This window comes from Mustela nivalis (assembly GCF_964662115.1).
Source record: "Mustela nivalis genome assembly, chromosome: 3".
In the NCBI taxonomy this organism is placed as follows: Eukaryota; Metazoa; Chordata; class Mammalia; order Carnivora; family Mustelidae; genus Mustela; species Mustela nivalis.
The window spans coordinates 111,870,114-111,892,522 of NC_139022.1; the positions used below are offsets into that span (position 1 = coordinate 111,870,114).

General features: G+C 36.4%; 1 protein-coding gene across 13 annotated transcripts in view; it reads left to right on the forward strand.

Annotated features, from left to right (window-relative positions):
* The window catches only part of RAPGEF6 (Rap guanine nucleotide exchange factor 6), a 196,224-nt gene that overhangs the window by 90,440 nt on the left and 83,375 nt on the right, over positions 1 to 22,409 (forward strand). For all 13 annotated transcript variants that reach the window (XM_082725616.1, XM_082725624.1, XM_082725621.1 and 10 more), the window contains 4 exons: positions 8,800 to 8,931; positions 17,560 to 17,737; positions 19,950 to 20,086; positions 22,139 to 22,297. In XM_082725616.1, the coding sequence (XP_082581742.1) occupies positions 8,800 to 8,931; positions 17,560 to 17,737; positions 19,950 to 20,086; positions 22,139 to 22,297 (606 nt within the window). The remainder of the gene's footprint in view (positions 1 to 8,799; positions 8,932 to 17,559; positions 17,738 to 19,949; positions 20,087 to 22,138; positions 22,298 to 22,409) is intronic.

A 22,409-nucleotide genomic window follows, 5' to 3' on the forward strand; every position in this document is an offset into this window, starting at 1 on the left:
AAAGCAATTTTATATGTTAAAGTAGATTTTTAGGGTGGGGGTGGTGTTTAGGATTGCCTTTTCCCATTAGCAAACTGTCAACATCCAGGCAGTTAAGTCCCTAGAGGAATGTCATTCTGCCTGTTTCAAGGACTTGGCAATGGGCTGTAGGTAGTAAGGAAATTTAATAATTTCTCTTATGCCTTTGTTTCCCACACCATTAATCATTTCTGAAATCTCAAGTGACGGTTTTTAACAGCCACCCTTGTTTAATAACTTTTCATTTCATGAATGGCAGTCGTTTCCCTTATTGTCTGCTTAGCTCTTTCTTCATGTTTAAAGTCTTCTCTTAGTTGAGTGTGTTTGCATTTTTTTTCAGGAGGTTGATACTCTTCGAGTGATTGAGAACTCACCTTCCTGGTCTGTTCAAGTTGTTTACCCAAAGTGACTTATTTACTGGGTGGAAGAGATATCATCACTTTGGCTTCTCTTTGCCTTCTTTTAGGTGCTTCTATGGTCACTGGTCAAGGCAATGAGTCCATTTACATTTTTACACACAGCTAAATCTGCAGGTCATTTTCTGACCCTTACTTTACCTGTCTGCGTAGGTACAGTTGACAACTCCCTTCTGGGCACACTTTATTCAGACTAAGTCAGAGTCTTAGCTGTGATTTACTAGACACTGTGGGACTCTTCTCCCATTATCTCCTGCTACACTCCTCATTCAGTGCAGTGACTGGTTTCCTGCACTCTTAAACTGATTTCCTCTTTTCTCAACAAGTCTGTCTGCACTTTTAATAAGCCTACTGTTAAGTGCAAGTATTGATTGAAAGCTGCTCTTTGGTTTTAAAACCAAATGTTCTTACATATTCCTCATATTACATATTACAGTGGGGAGATACACATGTCAGTGTCTCTCCAACCCTCATCTTCTAGTAAAGCTAATGAACTAAGAATGTATGCTTCCCTTATAGTTCCATTTGCCTCACGCAAAGTACTAGTGTAATATACCCAAGGCTACTGTGGTTATATAAGACTATTTCCTTTAGGACTTCTGAGACATTTTAGATTGTCTTCATAAAACAGTCTCCAAAGGGTGTTTTGGGGCCTCAGAATCTCTCTTCTTTTTTCTTTTTAAGATTTATTTATTTGACAGAGAGAGTGAGCGAGCACAGCAAGGGGAGCAGGAGAGAGAGAAGCAGGCTCCCCATTGATCAGGGAGCCTGATGCGGAGCTCAGTCCTAAGACCCAAAGTCTTGGCTCCACTTTATATATTAGGTATATTAGTACTTAACATGTTCTTGTAAAGCATTCTAATAAATGTTTTCTCCATACAAAAATGAAATATTTTAGCTGGATATTGTAGATCATGCCAAAATGCCTTTTAGGCTACCAGCCTTGATACTTCTTTTTCACTAAAAAGTACTGCTCTTGATTGCCTGGATATATTCCTCCAAATCTCTTCTCCCAAACTTAGATGAGTATATGTACACAGAAAACATATAATCATGTTTTTGTGCTTTAAAAAAAATGACTCTTATATTTATCATGAACGTTACTTTTTTGAGTCAGTACAGCTAGGAGACCTATTCAGATTTGATTTATACAGGTATGCTTTATATCTTCAACTGTCGCACAGTATTCCATAATAGGCTGTAACAACTTAGCCATTCTTGTGATTATTTTTCTTTAATTCAAACTATTACACTTTGTTTATAATAAATGTTCTTTCATATTCCTCCTTGCACACCTATATGCTTTTTGGTGATAGATACCCAAAGAGGAACTGTTGAGTCATAGGTTTATGAAGTTAAGTGTAATAAATCTTAATGTTTGCCCTTCAAAGTGGCTACTCCCCAAATCACTCTCCAGAGTGGCTATACCAATTCATAACTTAGTAATTTATGAGAATATTGTTTTCCTCCATAGCCTTGCCCGTATTTTGTGTTATCAAGCTTTCTTTTTGCCAATCCCATGAGCATTTATTTGTTTACATTTTTAATTCCCTGGTTGCTGGCAAGATTTAGCAATCTCTTCCAGCAGCTCTCTTCTCCTGCTGCTCTAATTTAAGTGGCCCTGTATGGAGATGGCAGAGCCAAAATACCAAAGTAGTATCTGAGTTTGCATTTAAAGAAGCTGCCCCAAAGTATTGCCTGGACCTACAGAGAACTTTGAGTCAGAAAAATAGTCTGCCTGAGACATACAGCAGATCTTAGGTCATTGCTCTTCCCAGGAACTTGTAGTAGCTCTCTATTACCTGTAGGATTCAAAATCACAATACTTTGCTTGTCATTGAAGATTATGTTCTACCTCTAGCCTTTTTTTTTTTTTTCAAAGATTTTATTTGTTTATTTGACAGACAGAGATCACAAGTAGACAGAGAGGCAGGCAGAGAGAGAGAGAGGGAAGCAGGCTCCCCGCTGAGCAGAGAGCCCGATGCGGGACTCGATCCCAGGACCCTGAGATCATGACCTGAGCCGAAGGCAGCGGCTTAACCCACTGAGCCACCCAGGTGCCCTACCTCTAGCCTCTTAATACATCTCTTTCCCTTTATATGTATACAGAGTCTTCAAAAGACTGTGTACTTTTTCGTAATCTGTGTCTATATTCAAGCTGTTAGCCAAGGAACCTTTCCACACCACAAACTGAACTTTGACACTGGTCCTCATGGACATGTGAGCTCCAGCAGAGCTCAGAAGTTTGGGTATAGGAAATGGATAAGGTAACTGTGGAAAATAGGAATGTTTGCCAGACCTGGTAGGCTAGAAGGATGACGCGGTAAGTGAATTGACATTGCTCATTAAAGGTAAGCTAATAACTCCCTACTGGGGGTAGAAGGAATAGGAAAAGGGACTGATAAGCTGAGAGACCGCAGAGAAGGTTTAAGAAATCCAGGATTCCAGGGCGCCTGGGTGGCTCAGTGAGTTAAAGCCTTTGCCTTCGGTTCAGGTCATGATCCCAGGGTCCTGGGATGGAGCCCCGCATGGGGCTCTCTGCTCAGCAGGGAGCCTGATTCCCTCTCTCTGTCTCTGCCTACTTGTGACCTCTGTCTGTCAAATCAATCAATCAATCAATCTTAAAAAAAAATCCAGGATTCCTATTGGAGGAAAACTTTCTCCTTTCTGCCTCTTTTGTTATAAAGAAAAGGAGCCGTTAGATGTTAGGAACTTAGTATCAGGAAACAACTAAGTAGGAAAGAGCAATTGATTTATAGTCAGGCTCCTGGATTTTCAGAGGCAGTTTTTCCCTGCTTCCTGTAGTTATGTGACCTCGGGAAACTTGTATAACTCCTCTGGGCTTTGGTTTCCTAATGTGAAAATTGGGTATAATAATAACATCTACCTTGGCTGGTTGTTTGATGATTAAATGAGATAATCTATGTAAAAAGTATGTAGAAGGATATATTTGCTAGCTTACATTATTTGGTACATGTGGTGTTTGAGTACTCAAACAGTAGCTGTAGTTGCTATCATTATTCTCATCACATGAAGAGGTTGAAGGGATTCCTATATGTTGATTTAAGTTTCCTTCATGAGGGAGAAAGGAGATACTCTACACTTTTTTTTTCCTTAAGATTTTATTTATTTATTTGACAGAGATCACAAGTAGGCATTGAGGCAGGCAGAGAGGCGGGGGAGGGGGGAAAGCAGGCTCCCTGCTGAGCAGAGAGCCTGATGCAAGGCTCAATCCCAAGGCCCTGGAATCATGACCTGAGCCGAAGGCAGAGGCTTTAACCCACTGAGCTACCTAGGCGCCCTGATACTGTATACTTCTGAATCTCTGTCTGCTCTTCACTGTTAGACTGTGGGGACCCATCTGGTTTTATCTTTGTTACCAGCAGAGTTCCTGGTACAAAGCAGAGTGTAGCAGAGAGTATTAGAATCAGATAGTTCTGAGTTTTAACTCTAACTCCACTAGTTACTTGAGTGAGAGATCTGTGGCTAACTAACAGCTTAATTTTATTGCCTCAGTTTCTCATTTAAGTAGAGATCATCTTATCGTTTAGGGTATAGTCAGGTTGAAGATTTCTCAAAAGTATCATTACCCACCCAATTTGCAGACCTGATCTTCTTCTGGCTTTGGTTCATTGTGTTACGTTGATGGATAACTTCTTTCTCCATGGTCTTAACCTCTGTGGGAATCTTGGGAGTATGGATCATCTCCCACTCCTGACACCTCAACCAAACATATGACCTTTTAAAACGATTTTCAGTCTTTGTCTTTCATAAACTTCGTTCCTAGATGAATGAATTTCTGGTTGAATTCTGTCGAAACGGTAGAAACTAAGTAGATCTTTGAGCTGAGACATAGTCCCATCACTATTTCTGTATTCTTATAACCAGTTAGAGATACCTCATTGATTTTTCTGCCTTTTTAAAAAATTAATTTATTAAAAAAAATAAGAGAGAGAGAGAACATGGGGGTAAGAGGCACAGGGAGATGGAGGTAGAGTCTTCTGAAGTTTTTGGTTGCATTATTCTATGTTCATGCACTTTAGGTCAGGTGTGTTATGGTTTTTCCTATCTTCTCTGTTGTTACATATTTTTTTATTTGCTTATTCTGTCACTGGAAAATTTGGTATAAATTGACAGCATAATTGTGGATTCATCTAGTTCTTTTATTGTTGCCATTTTTTGCTTTATATATTTATGCTTAGGTACATATTTATTTAGTGTTGAACCTTTTTTTTTTTTTTTAAAGATTTTATTTATTTATTTGACAGACAGAGATCACAAGTAGGCAGAGAGGCAGGCAGAGAGAGAGAGAGGGAAGCAGGCTCCCTGCGGAGCAGAGAGCCCGATGCAGGGCTCCATCCCAGGACCCTGAGATCATGACCTGAGCCGAAGGCAGTGGCCTAACCCACTGAGCCACCCAGGCTCCCTAGTGTTGAACATTTTATTATTAAAATATATCCCCTTTTTGTCTCTAATGCTTTTCCCTCAAGTCTATTCTTCATCTGAAATACAACTACATAATCTTTCTTTTGGTTTATGTTTGCATGGTGTATACTTTTCCTTTTATTTAATGTTTTCCCCTGTGTAAACTTCATAGTTATACACAGTTTTACTATTCTTAAATCAGAGATTACAGTGATATATGCTTCATCTGTGAAGTCTGTTTCTACATTTTCATGGACATTGCAAAGAAAAAGTACTTCAGTAACTTCATTTACTCTTCTCGAGACTTAAATTCTGTTGTTGTATATTGTATTTTAATTCTATATGTGTGTTGGGACATTAATGCTCCTATTTTATGTAGTCAGTATCCATATAGATTTACCGACATACTTCCTGTTTTCATTGGCTTTCCTTTTCTGCATCTAGAAACCTCCATCTGGAATTGTTTCCTTTCTCCCTGTGGATTTCCTTTATTGTAGGTCTTCTGGAGAGTATTTGTTTTCATTTTTATTTTTCTGAAAATGTCTTTATTTTGCCTTTTTTCCAAGGACTCTTCTTGCTGGGTATAGAATTTTAGCTCTTGGAGATGTCACTTCATTCTCTTGTGCCTTTCAAATTTCTTTTGAGAGTTCAGCCATCAGTTTAATTTTGCTTTTGTCCAAGTGGTCTTTTTATTTTTTATTTTTTTCTGACTGCTTTTAAGACTTCTCTTTATCTTTTTTTCCCTTGCCCACTAGTTTCACCCTAGTTAACATAGGTATGGTTTTGTAATATATCTTTTTGGTCATTTTTTAAAAATTTTATTTATTTATTTGACGGGGTGGGGAGGGGAGGAGAGAAAGAGGCAGAGAGAGACCAGGACCCAAGCTGAAGGCAGAAAGAGGCTTAACCCACTGAGCCACCCAGGCGCTCCTTGTTGGTCATTCTTAAAGCCACTTGATCCCCGACTTTTCAATTTTTTTCAGTTTGGAAAAATGCTCAGCCATTATCTTCTATGCCTTAGTCTCTCTTTTTCTATGACTCTGATTATTCAGATATTACCTTCTCACTGTATCTCCTATGGTTCTTGTCCATTCTCTCCCAGCTTCATTCTTTTTTACTTTGATGCTTCATTCTGGATATTTTTTCAGGCCAATCTTTACTAATTTTCTTCTTAGCTCTGTCAAATCTATTGAGTCCACGTTTGACTTTTTAATTCCTTAACTTTACTTTTCAGTTCTATAATTTGCATTTTATTCTTTGTTAATTATTCTTTGCTAAAGATCTTGTCTTTTTCTTTGTAGAGTTAACCCTTGAACAACATGGGTTAGGACCACTGGTCCCCTGCACAGTCAAAAATCTATGTGTAACTTCTGAGTCCACAAAAACTTAAGTACTAATAGCCTACTGTTGACTGGAAGCCTTACCAATAACATAGTCAATTAAGAAATATTTTGTAAAATATTTTAAAAAGATTTATTTTATATGTTATATGTATTATATACTGTATTGTTATAATAAAGTAAGCTAGAGGAAAGAAAACATGAATAAAATCTAAGGAAAATATATTTAGTGTAGTGTATTTAAAAAGAATCCACATGTAACTGGACCCAGGCATAAGTGGAGCCATACAGGTCAAACCTGTGTTTTTCAGGGTTCAGTTGCCTGTATCATGTATTGCTATATTGGAAAACATACAGCCAGTGAGCTGTATGAACTGTGAGCCAAGAATGATTTTTACATTTTTAAAGCGTTATTTAAAAAAAAGTCAGAAGTATCTACAGAGATTGTATGTTGCCTGCACAAGTATCAAATATATGTTCTTTAGTCTTTTAAAGAAAATATTTGCCTACCCTTGCTATGTATATTAAAAACAGTCATTTTATAATCTGATTATTCTGTTATTTGAAGGTTCTTCATTCTTTTCTAAAGTTTATTATTTCTCTTAGTTTTCATCAGTGCTGTCTTGTCTTCTCATTTGCCTGTTTTTATTTGAGCAATGGCTTCATATGTGCAAAATATTTTAAATAATTTGAGACCTAGTGTGATTTTTTTCCTGTGGTAAGGATTCCTATTTGCTTCCAGTAGTTGACTTGAAGTACTAGTAAACCTGTATAATCTTAATACAACAGCAGGGATTTATATTATTCTAAAATAGGCATCAATTTACTTTTGGATCACAGTCGTTCCTAGAGTATAATGTTCTTTCCAGACTCCCAGTCCAAAGGATGGTCTTTCCATTCTAGGCCTTGGAATATAACTTCTGTCTCTTTTAACCAGTGACTGTTGAAGTGCATCTGAGTCTCTTCCTCTCCCTTTTTAAGAATCAGCAAAACCAGGGCACCTGCATGGCTCAGTGGGTTAAGCGTCTGCCTTTGGTTCTGGTCATGATCTCAGGGTCCTGGGATCGAGCCCTTCCTCCAGCTCTCTGCTCAGCAGGGAGCCAGCTTCTCTGTCAAATAAATAAATAAAATCTTTAAAAAAAAAAAAAGCATCAGCAAAACCTTACAGGCCAGATTATGTGTGTATATTCCACCTTTTCTGTTTATCTTAGTTACAACATTTATCTGAGTTAGATAACCTACCCTTATTGGCAGAGGAATGTGTGATGTCATTTCTGTGTACAGTTTGTTTGTTTTTAGGAAGGGAAGGGTCAGAAGGAGAGAGACTCTTAAGCAGACTCCCTGCTGGGCATGGAGCCTGATGCAGGGCTAATTCTCATGACCCTGAGATCCTGACTTGAGCTGAAATCATGAGTCAGACACTTAACCAACTGAGTCACCCAGGCATCCCTCTGTGTTTGGTTTTTATAAATATAGTAACTACTCTTAAGATAAAAGAACTCAGACTTCTCCATTTTTCCTTTAGGGTTTATTTAGTTTTTACTATGTTCATCTTCAACATTCTCTTGCACTAAAACAATGAGAACCTCTGTTTTAAAAAGTAAATTCATTTCTCTTAATGTTCCTGCATGGCAAGTTGCAGAGAAATTATTTGGAAAGTATATCACCATGACTCCTATTTAAAACATTCTCTCACTACTCTGGAGTGCAGTCATGTGTTTCCTACTGTAATTCTTAGAGCATTGATTTTGTGAGTTTTTTTTGTTATTGTTGTTCTGGTTTATTTTTGGTATGAACGATATTATAAAACCTGTACCCCTTATAAAAGTGTGACCATACTAAAGATGGTATGATAGTATCATATCCTTCTTGTGTCTCTTGTATCCCTTTACCTAGCATAGACATTAATTAAGTCATCATAATTACTAACAAATCTTTTAGGAGCCAACTACATACTACTACAGTATCATGTGAAAAGAGCTCTACAGAGTTTTTGAAATTTGGAATGCAATCAACTTTTCCTAAGTCTTGCTACCAAGTACTGTACTTTAACAGGAGATACTGCTTTTCTTTTTCTTTTTCTTTTTTTTTTTTTTCATATGAATAACCATTTTATGTTGGGGTGTGTGTTTGTGTGGGTGTGTGTGTAGTGTATTCTGGACAGTTGAAGGTGGCAATAGCTGATAGTTTCATTTGGAGAAAAAGAGGGGCCAAGTGTTTCCAGTGAAATACCAATGAAATAGTCTCCTGAAATCTACACAGTGGAATTCCACTCTAGGCTTGAGTAACAGTGTCAGAGTACTAATTTGGTTCTTATAATTTCCTAAGATTTTTCATAAAAGTGGAAAATTTAAGTTAGAAATGAAATTGCCCAGCAATGTACATAAAACAAATATTTGTTACAGAAGTTACAACTTGTTAAGAACTCATTTTTTTATTTAAAAAAAAAATCAAGTATTTTGATTCCAGTGTAGTTAATATACAGTGCTCTGCTTCAGGTGTACAGTATAGTGATTCAGTAATTCTATGCATCCTCACCAACGCTGATAAAAAGGTAGTGTTTGATGTTTAGAATATCTTAAGTTATTTTTCTTCTGCAGCTTCCGGCCGATCTTACCAAGATGCACATCACAGACAACCCTCATCCACAGGTGACTCATGTGTCTTCTAGTCAATCCGGTTGTAGCATCGCCAGTGACTCTGGGAGCAGCAGTTTATCTGATATCTATCAGGTAATATCTTAGGAGTTTGTATGCTGTGCCTGTGGCTTTGTTATTCTGCCGATAATCCGTGCTTGTGCTTTAGGTGGTCACGTATCTTTTAATTTAAGGGTATGAAATTCAGGCAGAATGTCTTTGGGAAAATACACTTTATTTATTATTTCATATTTGCAAGCTTAATTAAAGAAGCAATCTTTTGAGTGTGATTAGATATGGTTCAGGAGTATATGAATATAATGTTCTTTTTAATGTCTTTAGTCCAAGGGAATTCATTATATATGATACTTGCTTTGTTAAAAAATAGTTCTTGAAACAAATTAATTTAGACTTACAAAAAGGGTGTTTTTTTATAATGGAGTGTTTTGTAAGTAGTCTTAAAAGAGTAACTTTTTTTTTTTTAAGTTTTTATTTAAATCCTAGATAGTTATGATTATTTTTCATTGTAAAGGGTCTGTTGAATTTTCTAGTATACCCCCTTAAAAAAGAGGAAACAGGTAAAATTAATTTGAATAATGTGTTTTATTTAGCATAATATATCCAAATATTATCATTTCAGCACACAGTTTAAAATTATGAGTTAAATTTTTAAAATTCTGGCTTCCAAAGACAGTATAAAATTATTTTAATAAAAATCCAAAGCAAACATGTACATGTAAAAATTAGTATCAAAATTAATTTACTAGCTGGTATTTTTAAAAAGATTTTATTTATTTGAGAGAGAGACAGAGAAGGGCTTGCCCCAACATTCAGAAAGCCTACATGCCTTTCTAGGCTGCCAGTTGCTAGTAGAGTTCCAGGTGGAATGTTGGGGGATTCTCTTGGGCTTGTTGTGGCCAGTGGCTCCATGGTAACTGGGCAGACCTAATCGTGGATCAGTGCCATGGAGGAGCTGAGATCCTCTGGGGAGCTTAGCTTTGAGCTGATCGTTGATGTGGTGGAATTGCCCGATGACCAGAGTCCACAGCCGACTTTTCAGAGCCACTTGGAATGCAGCATTCCTACTCCCTGCTTTGGTGACTCTGTAGCAGGCCAAGCAGGACACAAGATGGAACAGCAAGAGTCCACCAGCCCAGGCTGTGGCCCTGGCCCCAAGGTGCTAGGCGGTGAATGCACAGTATGGGGGTGTGGGAGTCTCCCATAGGCAGAATTTAATATAGCCTTACTGTACATTTCCGTTCAGACCAGCCACAGTTTAAGTGACAGGTGGCAGGTGGCTACCACATATTACTTGTCTTTTGAAACAGAGTTATTTTTGCTCATGGAAAACATTTTGGGCTGTGGGTCTACTGAATTATTTTCAGATGGTTTAGGAAAATCCGCATTCCTTTCAAGGGAAGTTTGTAGGCAGAGAAAAAAATGGAAAAAAGCCTCCATTTTTGGATTATGCATAGCTTTTCTCCACAAGGTCATTGCTGTGGCCATCTACATCTCCCTGTTTAGCATTTTATAGTAGACAGAACAAGGAATTCTTCTTGTTCATCATTTTGTACGAGACGGAACAAGTGACTTTTTAAAAGTACACTTAAAAAGTACGTTGACTCTGGAGCCTCTCAGAGTATTACATTCCGGGTATGGTGCCCCTCCCCAAAGGAATTGTCATGTGGAAGAAGTAAGGATGCTTACATACCAAAAAGCCAAAGTAGAGCTGTAGCTCCTCTGGAATCTTTGTTTTTTTTAAGAAAGGATTGATCCTGGATTAATGTAGTTCAGGGTTGAGACTATAGATTTCTCATAGTGGAAATGTCTAGACGTTGCTAGGAGAAAACATGCAGCAGAGATGAGGCTATGTTAAGTTCTAGGTATCTCATCTCGTTAGTATATCCATTTCTAAACCAGATGTTACCACCTTTTTGGAGCAAGGAACAGAGCCTTAGGTGATTGTAAGAGAAAGAACAAAAGGTTAGTGCACACATTGAGATCAGGGTCACATGGAAAGGCCAGTGCTTTACTCTGCACCAGATGATGGGCTATATAGAGCAGTGTCTGGTGTCTTTGCAAGATCCTGGAGAAGCTTCTGAAGCACTGTACTTAATGTAATATCTATAGCATGTCTGTATAGTGTATAGCATGTCTTCCTACTGGTTTGTCCACCTGAGGCTGAGGCTGGAGCACATCTACTGGTAGTCGGAAGTCTTCTGCTATAGAATTATGGCCTTGTATATAGGAGCCCTGCTCCAACCTTCTGCAGGTTTTTTTGCCTTACTAACACTTTGTACAGCTCATTTTACCTATTTATTTATCTATCTATCTATCTAATTTATTTATTTATTTATTTGAGAGAAATCACAAGCAGGCAGAGAGGCAGGCAGGCAGAGAGAGGGAAGCAGACTCCCTGCTGAGCAAGGAGCCTGATGTGGTACTTGATCCCAAGACCCTGAGATCGTGACCTGAGCAAAAGGGAGAGGCTTAACCCACTGAGCCACCCAGGCGCCCCTCATTCTGCCTTTAAAGAGTCCTTTTAACATTGGATAAACTGTGGATAAGTAAGCTTGCCAGCTGTCCTACATGTTACAGGACCGTCTCCGTTACAAAGTGAAGAAGGCACCATGTCATATCCCAGAAACCTGAAAGTTACTATTGACTCTTCTCCTTTGAGCATAACTTCCAGTACCAAGTTATGTTCATTCTGTTTCCTACATCATTAGTTGTGTTTGTTTTTATATTTTTTTATGTTAACTGAGGTATAATTGACATAGAATAAAATTCATCCTCAGCAGTATAGCCATGAAAACAGAACATTTCCATGACCTCAGAAAGTACTGTTTGCCCCCTAATAGTCAGTATCTTCTGATCCTCAGACCCTGGCAACCACTAATCTGTTTTCTGCCTTTACAATTTTGCATTTTCCAAAGGCCACATAAATTGAGTCATGCAGTTTGGGGTTTTTGCAGGGAGGGTGGTTTGGGGGCCATATAGTTTAAACATGACATAAGTAAAATGTAATCAGTAAGATAAAAGTTGGTGTTAATTAGTTTAGGAGGACTTAATAGATAAAAGAAGCAAAAATAATGAAATCTAGAACCAAAACAGGAATTCAGAAATTTAAAGGAGATAATTTTAATACTAAACTCAAAATGTAAAAAGGTAAGATAAAAATTTTAAGGATGGCCAAAGAAGGTAAAAATCCTCAAACCTGGGCTTAGGTTAAGCTTAGGTGAATAGCCAATGGATAGAAACCATTTATGTTAAAAACAGTTGGAAACAGAAGAAACCAATATCTGAAATAAATACACATACACACATAATTACATGTATTTTATACTTATATACGTGGAATGTAAATGTGAATTAAAGAGGACCAAATGATAGTAATGTTTTCTATTAGTAGTAAGTTTGTGGATAGTTTTTATTATGTTACCTTAGCTTTTCTTATTTTTTTTCTCAGTGAACATTAGTATTTCTGTATTTAACACATTTTAAGGAGGATGTAAATAGAGTTACTGTTAAAAATAAAAGTTGAATAAAATTGTGGGAAAAGCTTAAAGTTAAAATTACTAAATTGTAAAAGAAATAAGAACAGAATAAAAACAGATTGAAAAAATATATCCCCCCAAATGCAGAATATCAAGATTTACAATTAAAACACAGATAAGGGGGTATCCGTGTGGCTGAGTAGGTTAAGCATGTGCCTTCAGCTTAAGTCATGATCTCAGGATCCTGGGATGGAGCCCTGCATTGGGCTTCCTGCTTAGCGCTGAGCCTGCTTCTCCCTCCACCTCTCCCTCTGCCATACCCCCTGCCATACTCCCTGCTTGTTCTCTTTCTCAAGTAAACAAATTAAAAACTCTTAAAAAAAAAAAAAAAACAGATATAGTAAAAAACACCAACCAAATAGTGTGTGTCTATCCAGTCACATCCTATAACAAAGGGAAGAGGAATATCAATACTGGACCTTAGTCTTTCTCTTGACCTCCAGCCTCCTTTGGAATACTTACTCAAGCTATGAATACACCGTTTAGTTACAGGTGGACATTGCCTGTGTATGTATACCTTGACCAGTGACAGATGAGGTAGTTTGGTCATCCAAATTTTGGCACTTCATAGATTTTAAAAGCAAACACCTAATCTGGTCATGGCTTCTAACACTATAAGCAAACCCTTGTGAAATAATGCAAGTATTTTTAATTTGGAGGTTTGAGGGGAAGAGAGAAGAGAGTTGAACAGCAGTTCTTAACAAGAAAATTATTGACACCATTTTATATGGCCAAATGTGTGGCTGTGCTCTGCATTTCCTCCTTGAGAGTTTTCATGTTTAAAAATAAAAGTCCTGGGGCGCCTCGGTGGCTCAGTGGGTTAAAGCCTCTGCCTTCGGCTCAGGTCATGATCCCAGTGTCCTGGGATCGAGCCCCACATCTGAGCTCTCTGCTCAGCAGGGAGCCTGCTTCCTTTTTCTCTGCCTGCCTCTCTGCCCACTTGTGATCTCTGTCAAATAAATAAAATCTTTAAAAAAAAAAAAAGCACACACACAAAAAAACCCACTTACCACAGTCTGGATAAAATGCAAGTAATCTTTTGGTATGAATATGTTTCTAATCAGATTAGCTTAGAATTTAGCTAAATTTATATATTAAGATTCTAGATTGTTCTTGGATCAGATATTTTATGTATCCTCAAAGAGTACTCTAGATAAGGAGTGCTTCTTTCTGAGTACTACTTCTATATATTTCAGTCTGTTTATACCAGCAAGAGCTGGAATATTATGAAATAAAGCATTTATAAATAAAGCATTAATTTAATATATTTATTTATTATTAACTTACATTTTAGAAACCTGAGGCATATATTCATCCCCTGTCATCTTTTTTAGTTTCTATGTGAGAAGTAAAACATGCTAAAAAATCCCATTGCTTCTGTTACTATCTCTATGGCAGCATGAATCCTTAATTCATACCTCTACTGCCAGTCTCTCTATAACTGGTGCCGCATCTCCACTAGGTGGTTCATTTGACACCTTAGCTAGCTTTGTCATACCACGTTTCCTTCTAGTTTAATATTTCTGTCAGAAGTATCCTTGTCCTGGTCAGAATTTCACTTACCTTTTGGCTACTCCTATTTTAACATAGGGTGGATCTCACGACCCTGAGATGATGAACTGAGCCAAAATCTAGAGTCAGTCGCTTAATGGACTGAGCTACCCAGGTGCCCTTACTCCCATTTTTTAAACCCCCACATGAGATAAATCACAAGAATGGTGTGACCTTACTCATACATTTTAAAAGTTTCAGTGCTTCACTGTTCCCCACTTGAACATTCTAGATTCTGGTCCATGACAAAATACATGTGTTACTCCCTGAACATGTTTGCTTTGTCCTAGCCTTGTGTTTTGGTTGTGCTCTTCTATCTGCAGTTTCACCTTGATGACATTTTCATATCATTTCTCAATGTCTTAGAACCCCACAGCAGTTTTTCTGTGGATTATGAATAGAAAATTTGTACAGGCAGGGTTTGTTTCTTATTTATGCTGAGTTAAGCACACTCTTGGCATTTAGGAGGTAATCTAGAATTTTTTTTTTTTTTTTAGTTACACTTGAAAGTAGAAACCAATATCGTTCCTCACGAAAGTGCAGAGGATCACTAGTAATTAAAGCTTGATTATTATCCAGGACAAAGAAGACTTTATAAGGCTTTAATTAAACTGCATGACCTATTGCAGAGAATATGGAATGGACTATTCTGGATAGTATTACCCTGAAGGATTAATTTTACAGCCTTCTTGCCCCGGCCAAAGAGAGAGGAAACATACGGCCTAAGTGGTACATGTAAAAGGTTGAATGAAGTACTCAAAATAGGAATGCAAAAAAGAGAAGCACTGAAAGTTAAAGGTTAATATTAGGCTTAATATATTTCTCTAAACTTGAAAATGTGGTATCTGTAAGTTTGTGTAACTTTTCATTCCAACCTGTAGTTCCCCTCATTCTTTATCTTGATGCAAACAGGAAAAGGATATCCTCTAGTGCTTTATTTGGGGAAGGCAGAGTCATCAGAAAAATCACCTCAGACTGTCTGCCTCACCAAATTATAGTTACACATAAACGCAGAGATACATTATACTGCAGGAAAGGAAAAACACAAGTTTAATGAACTTACCTTATTAACTGCTTCACCAAAATACCTTTTTTCCCCACCCCAAACTTAATTTATTATAATCTTCTTGAGGTCTGCTGTAATCCAAGTGCTGGGATAAAGTAATTAAAAGACCAGGAATGATCTTCTCTGTACCATGTCTTAACAAATGTGACATATCTGTTGATCTACATTTTTTTTTTGTAACAACAGTTGATGTTATCTTATTAGTCTCTCAGACTCTTTTAAATTTTCTTTATGGCCTTACTCTTTCTTTGCTTCATTTGGGGTACTTTTTATTGCCACCCTTCACATTACTCTTATTGCTTACATTTCTTTACTTAGATTTCCCATTTTCACTCTGCTTATGTTTGGTTTTCTTTTAAATCTTAGAACTTACTTATGACATTGGGAGTTCATGTCTCCTAATTCCATTCTTTCATTCCTGGGTCTCTTTATATTGATTGATTTTTCTCTGGTTATGTATCATATTTCCCTCTTTCATCTATCTATTAAGTTTTTATTGTATGCTGGACATTGTGAATACTACATTAAAAAAAGAAATTCTTATCTGGTTGTTAGAGAATTAAACTCTGCCAACAAACTGCATCCTCAGAAATGTCATGCAGTGACTTCTTGTCTTGATGGTTGTTATATCTACCTTCACCCTCAAAGACCTGACTTGCCTTTGCTAAGTCAAGGAATTAGACCTTGGATTCTATATAGCTTGTTTTATTTACTTATTTTTTAATTACAAAATCCTTTTAAAATTCCTAGCATGTTTTTGGCTACTCTTTCTTCACTTTTTAATTCTTATTTTGCTACCTTATACATCTGGTATACTTTTAACATTTTAATAGTTTAATATGTTCCCTTAAATGATATTCATCTGTTTTCTTTTTATTGTACTTTGACAAAAGTACAGTTAAAGAAGATATTTATAAGGACAGACTATAGTCTTTCCTTTGCAGATTTCCTTAAAAGATCTCTAGGACGCCTGGGTGGCCCAGCCCTTAAGCATCTCGCTGAGGTCATGATCGCAAGGTCCTGAGTTCGAGCCCTGTGTCAGGCTCCCCACTCAGTGGGGATCCAACTTCTCCCTTTTCCTCTGCCTGCTGCTCCTCCTTCTTGTGCTCTCTCTATGTCAAATGAATAAATAAAACCTTAAAAAAAAGAAAAAGATTTCTAAAAGAGTTCCTTTAGTACCCTCTCACAATCCCTACCCATGATTTCCATTCTCTCTAAAGAATTTTCCTCTTAAGTGTCTTCACTTCTCACACAGATGACAATAAACCTTGCCTGTTGTCCTCATAACTGACTTGAATCTTGCTTATTTTTGCTGTGAGCCATCTTTTTATCAGATATAATCTAAAAGGTTTGGAGACTGTGTTGAAATAGTCTGGGTCATGGTATGAAAACTTGAAATCATGTTGAAGACATTGGTTTAAGAACCCACATATGTAAAATAGATTGTCCTTAAATTTTTGATAAAGTGGAAAAAGGCTACTTTGGGGGTGAGCTTCTCTATTCTGAAAAATTAAACTATAGAGGAAGTTGCAGAGAGTATTGCTTTTTTGTTTTTAACACTAGTTTCTTGGATTAAAATCCATGTATGTAAATAAATGAGGTTTTTGAAAGTCATGTTAGTATGTGTACATTTAAATATAAACTATTCTTTTAAAAGAAATAATAACCTGCTATAACAAGTTTGTGGTTCTAAGGATGTATTATTCAGAAGTGACGCCACTTAAACCCTAAAGTTCTGTGGCCAGAAAGCAAATGGAATTTTAGCGTCAAGGAACCTAGTTGCTTGCAGGTGTGTGCCCCTGTCTTCCTTATTTGCGTAGTCCTCTGGCACCTTGGAGCTTACTTCAGTATGTCCTAAATATTTATTATTTCATTATTTTCTATTATTGACATTTAAATTTGTAGTTTCTGAAAAATCTGCTAGTTCCTTTACAGATATATGAGACCAATGTATTTCCAAAGTTGAGGTTGCAAGTATAAGCTTATTTTAGACATTGGCTATAATAATCTCAGCTCTTCTTTGCACAGTTAGATTCAACAGAAAGGTATTGGGGTGTTATGATTGTTTTCATTACTTCACAATTGGTCTGTTTTAGTCCTTTTCATTTTTACACTTTGGTTCTTAATTTACATGGTTGCCTATCTTACTGAACTCTAAATCTTTGTGGTGAAAGAATATCTTGTTTGCAACATCCAGCACAGACTAATAGATATTCATAAAATGAATGTTGCTAAACTGTCTCCTGTACTTCATGTTTTAGGAGCTGTTACACTTCTAAAAAATAAATGTGTTATTTGGGAAACCGGTATTAATCCAGGTGTTTACATCTCTTGACCATTTTGTGAACTTACTGGCTCAGATTTATCATCTGGATGTCACCATGAGCCTGTATTTTGGGGCAGAGAGAAGCCTTTTATAAATACTGTTTTGTTTCTGATAGAACATAGTGTTGGCTGTCTTTTTGTAGTGTTAGGAAGGAGTAGTTTTGATTAATTCAGGCTGTGTCATACAATTTTTATAACATAATCGATCAAGATTTCTTTTTGTAGGCTACGGAAAGTGAAGTAGGAGATGTAGATTTAACACGTCTTCCAGAAGGACCTGTTGATTCTGAAGATGAAGAAGAGGAAGATGAAGAGATTGATCGAACAGATCCACTGCAGGGACGAGATCTTGTTCGAGAATGTCTTGAGAAAGAACCTGCAGACAAAACTGATGATGATATTGGTAAAAAATATATATATCTGTTCACAATAAGAATTTTATAGTTTAATTTATATATAGTTAACCTCTTGCTGCATAACAAAATACCTGAAGCTTAGTGGCTTAAAATAACATGTTTATTTTCTCATAGCTTTTGTGGGTCAAGTATTCACGAGCACCCTAGCCGAGTGGTTCTGGCTCAGTTTCTCATGAAGTTTTAGTCAGAATGTGAGCAGGAGTTACAGTTATCTGAGGCTTCACTGGGCTGAGCTAGAGGATATGTTTCCAAGATGGCTACTCATATGGCTTTTAGTAGAAGACCTCAGTTCCTGCTTTGTGGGCCTTTCCATAGGCTCTTTAATATCTCACAACATGGCAGTTGGTTCCCCCAAATCAAGTAATCCAATCGAGAGTAAGGCAGATGCCACATTATCTTTTATGATTTGGTCTCAAGAGTGTCACACAGAATAACCGTGATGTAATGTGGGAGGGAATTGTACAGGATCATGAATAACGAGATTTGGAGCCATTTTGGAGGCTAGCCACCCCAATTTGAGGGTTTGGAAGATACAGCTATTGGTATACTGTTGACCAAATAACAGTTGTCCTTTATAGGGAAAGTTCATCTTAAACTGACTGCACAGCTTGCATAGGGTTGCACATGAAACAGTCGGGGGAAGGGGATGCCTGCTTAGCGAGGTAGATCATCTGAATCAACATTGGTGATTACTGGGGTGATAGATGTCACAAGCAGATAGCCCTCATATTCTGGCTGCTCTCAGTTATAAAACAAAAGCTTGACTACAGTAAAGTAATTTCCCTCTTCATGTCCATAAGATATTTACTATCCAGTACAACAGTGTCTGATGTCTAACTTTTTAAAAATTTTCCAGATATTATCAAAAGTCATCTTTTTACTTGTCTAGCTTGAGGGGAAGAAAAAATAAATTGTGTGTGTGTGTGTGTGTATAATTTTTTGATCAAAGTTTATGAATTTTCCCTTTCTGTATTTCTTATAGAACTCATCACTTTGGGGAGGTTGAATAATAATAAAGATGCTAATGTTTTCTTTAAGAACAGGATTATGTGTCATTATATATTGTTATGATTCAATTAAGATTTTATCCTAGATTTCCCTTTCATAATAGCCATATAGCTGTCATTCAAATCAGAAGATGCTACTACCAAAAATCATAATCTCTGTGAGTAAAGATGAGTATATTTGAACATTCCTTGCCATTCTAATGACATAATATAGTTCATTAACTTATATTTTAGACTCATGAATAGTATCGGGACAGAAACTGAAAGTGCATTTTTTTTTTAAGATTTTATTTATTTATTTGACAGAGATCACAAGTAGGCAGAGAGGCAGGCAGAGAGAGAGGAGGAAGCAGGTTCCCTGCTGAGCAGAGAGCCCAATGTCGGGCTCGATCCCAGGACCCTGGGATCACGACCTGAGCTGAAGGCAGAGGCTTAACCCACTGGGCTGCCCAGGCACCCCTGAAAGTGCATTTTTAATGATAAAGAATTGTATACTGTGTTCTTTTCACAGTTTTTAAAAAATTGAAATATAATTATGTCCCAGTTATCTGGGTAGATAGGACCTTAGAATTAATTCTTTTACATCTCTTAGCTGACTGCTTGTATATGTGTTTCTCCCTTAATATTTATTTTATTACTCATGTATCTGTACCAGTAATGTTGGCCTAAGGCAAGCACTCATAAACATTAGTTGGTTATAAAGAGTTACCTTGCAGCTGATTCAACAGTTGGGTATTAGAATTCAAATTTGTTGCCCTTCATTGCTTAATTGTTGAAATTTATTTTTTTAACTCTATTCCAGTAAAAACTAGACAAAAGACTTTTTTGCTAATCTGTTAGATGGAAAGATGTCACTAACTTAACTACCGTGGAATGATAGAGTAGGAAAATTAGCCTCGTTTCAGTCTCTGGGTTTCTGGTACTCTCTGGAGGTTGTGAATTCTTGGTATCTTCCAATATACCTATTTTTGTGTGTGTGATTCTGAAATATCTATTAAATCATTGTGTGTGTGTGTGTTTCTTTAACCAGCAGTCATCTTGCCCCTTGTTTCCTCAGTGTTAGCAACATAAATTCATAGGTTGATTAGGAAATTGGGTATTCAATTCTAGATTTTATTGGATCTTTAAAGTGTAACCTTTAATGGTGTCTATACCAAAATTGCCTTTTTTTTTTTTTTTTTTTTTTTGGTAGAACAATTAATGGAGTTTATGCACCAGCTTCCTGCTTTTGCAAACATGACCATGTCTGTAAGGAGAGAACTCTGCACAGTGATGATTTTTGAAGTGGTCGAACAGGCTGGAGCTATTATTCTTGAAGATGGGCAAGAGGTAGGGTTGCATATTAATGTTGCATATTATTTAGTATGGCAGCTAATTTTTAGAATGATTTAATTTCCATAAACTTATGTAAATCTTTACTTTTTTTTATATGAATGCTGAGTTTGGGTTTGTTACAGTTTCTGAAGATGCAGGTTTTTATTTTTGTTTTTGCTTTGCTTTGTCTTAATTTTTATTTCCCAGCAGTGAACTAGTATAGATGTTCAATAAATAATGTCCATTGACCCAGATTTGTTTCTCTCAAGTTGTAATGCTTTTAAAAAAAAATTCTTAATCATTCTGTTTGTATATTTATGTCATTATTTAAAATATTTGTTATTTACTTACTCTCCTTATCCATTTTTTATGTTATACATTAAAAGAAGTAAAATGTATTGATATCTATGCCTCCTGGTGGAGTCCTGTCAGTTGAGACATTTATGTGGTGGCAGTTCTATATTAAGAAATGTTTGGCTGGTAACTTTGTGTGGGTAAAGGGAAGATGCAGAGGAATTACTGCTGTTAGGAATTTCTTCAGTTTTTCTTATCAAACTGATAAAAATTAATGCTGACATATCAGCCAATGAGAATTGTCATATACTGCTAAAAGGACATATACTGCTAAAATAACATTTCTGGAAAGTCATTTAGAAATTTTTAACATGGGCCTTGAAGAATTAACAGTCTATCCTGTTTCACTCATCTTGAGTGTCTTGGTTCAGTACATAATATAAAACTCAGTTATGCCAAAAGATGTTCATTGCAACATATTTATAATAAAAATTGGAAATGACTAAAATGTAATTCTGTAATCAGTGGTTAAGTAATTATTATATGCCTGCAAAAGTAATAATATGTAGGCATTCAAGTTATTTTAAAATTTGATGGCCTCTCTTTGAAGGCAGGGGCCTTATCTTTAGCTTTATTTACATGTTTTTCCCCATATCCTAAACATCTGGCACATAGGATATACTCAAGAAAAAAGTTTCATGAACAAATGAATTTACTATTAAGTTTTCTTAAAAGGCAAAACAGTCTACTAACTGTTTCATCAGTTTAAAGTAATATAAACCTGGAGAAACTAAACTTCTAACAACTGTATAAACAGTGGCATTTTGAAAAACTTTTCCACAAATTTTTATATTTTCTTAATTTTTCACAGTTCTGTCAGCAAAAATTTATTGTTTGCCTACTTTGTGCTGGGTACTATTCTAGACACAGGGAGTATAGTGGTGGAAAAACTAGACACAGTCCCTGTTCGCAAGCAATTTTATGTTATCCACAAATCGCACAGTGAGTGAATTTCATATTTGAAATATCAAAAAAAAAAACCCTACGCTTTTGGAAAAAAAAATTTTTTGCTACTGATTCTCCTTCAGAACTGATAATCCAGATTTCCCTTGAATCACCTTTAAACTGTTGAGACTGTAGGCTGGTAAGAGGCATACTAAAGGAGAGCAAGTGGTCTTTCCCTGATACACATCGAGTTAACTTCTAGGAGCATCTTATGTTGCTATATAAGTGAAGGCAATATTTTCTTAACATTAAGAGAAATTTTCAGTACTTTGTCAACTATGCCTTAAAATTAATTCTGAATTAATTACTGGCTATCTTTTTTTTTTTTCTTTTGAATGTTTACCATGTCCTAGGCACTCTTCTAAGCACTCAGTATGTATCTTAGTATGTTTAAACTCATTAAGACAAAGGTCCTATGATAGGTATTCTTGTTAAGCCCACTTAGAAATCAAGAGATTGGGGCACTGAGAAGTTAAATAACTTGCCCAGGGTCACTCACCCAATTAGTAGCAGGGTCTGGATGCAGATTTCAGCAGCTTATAGTTTTAACCATTGCATCATTTTACTCTGATTTTCTCGTTTGGTTAATTATGAAAGTCCTTCTGATGTCATTCCCTGACTAAAAGAAGAAAGAATAAAATAAGTTTTATTAATTTGCATCGACAGGCATAGGATGTTTTCTGACAGAGTATAAAGTAATATAACCAGCTCTTCTTCTTTTTTAAAATACAAGTTCCATGTTCTTAAAACCTGTCTTTTTCTCTGTAGCTTGACTCATGGTATGTTATTTTAAACGGCACTGTAGAAATCACTCATCCAGATGGAAAAGTTGAAAATCTCTTTATGGGAAATAGTTTTGGAATTACTCCCACTCTGGATAAGCAGTACATGCATGGAGTTGTTAGAACTAAAGTAGATGATTGTCAGGTAAGTTTATCTCTTTGCTCTTGTATTCTTATTGTTATTGATTTAAAATGGCCGAGCCTGTTTTTTCTTCAAATGGCTTCATTTGAAAAGTGGGAGTTTTCAGAAGCTCACA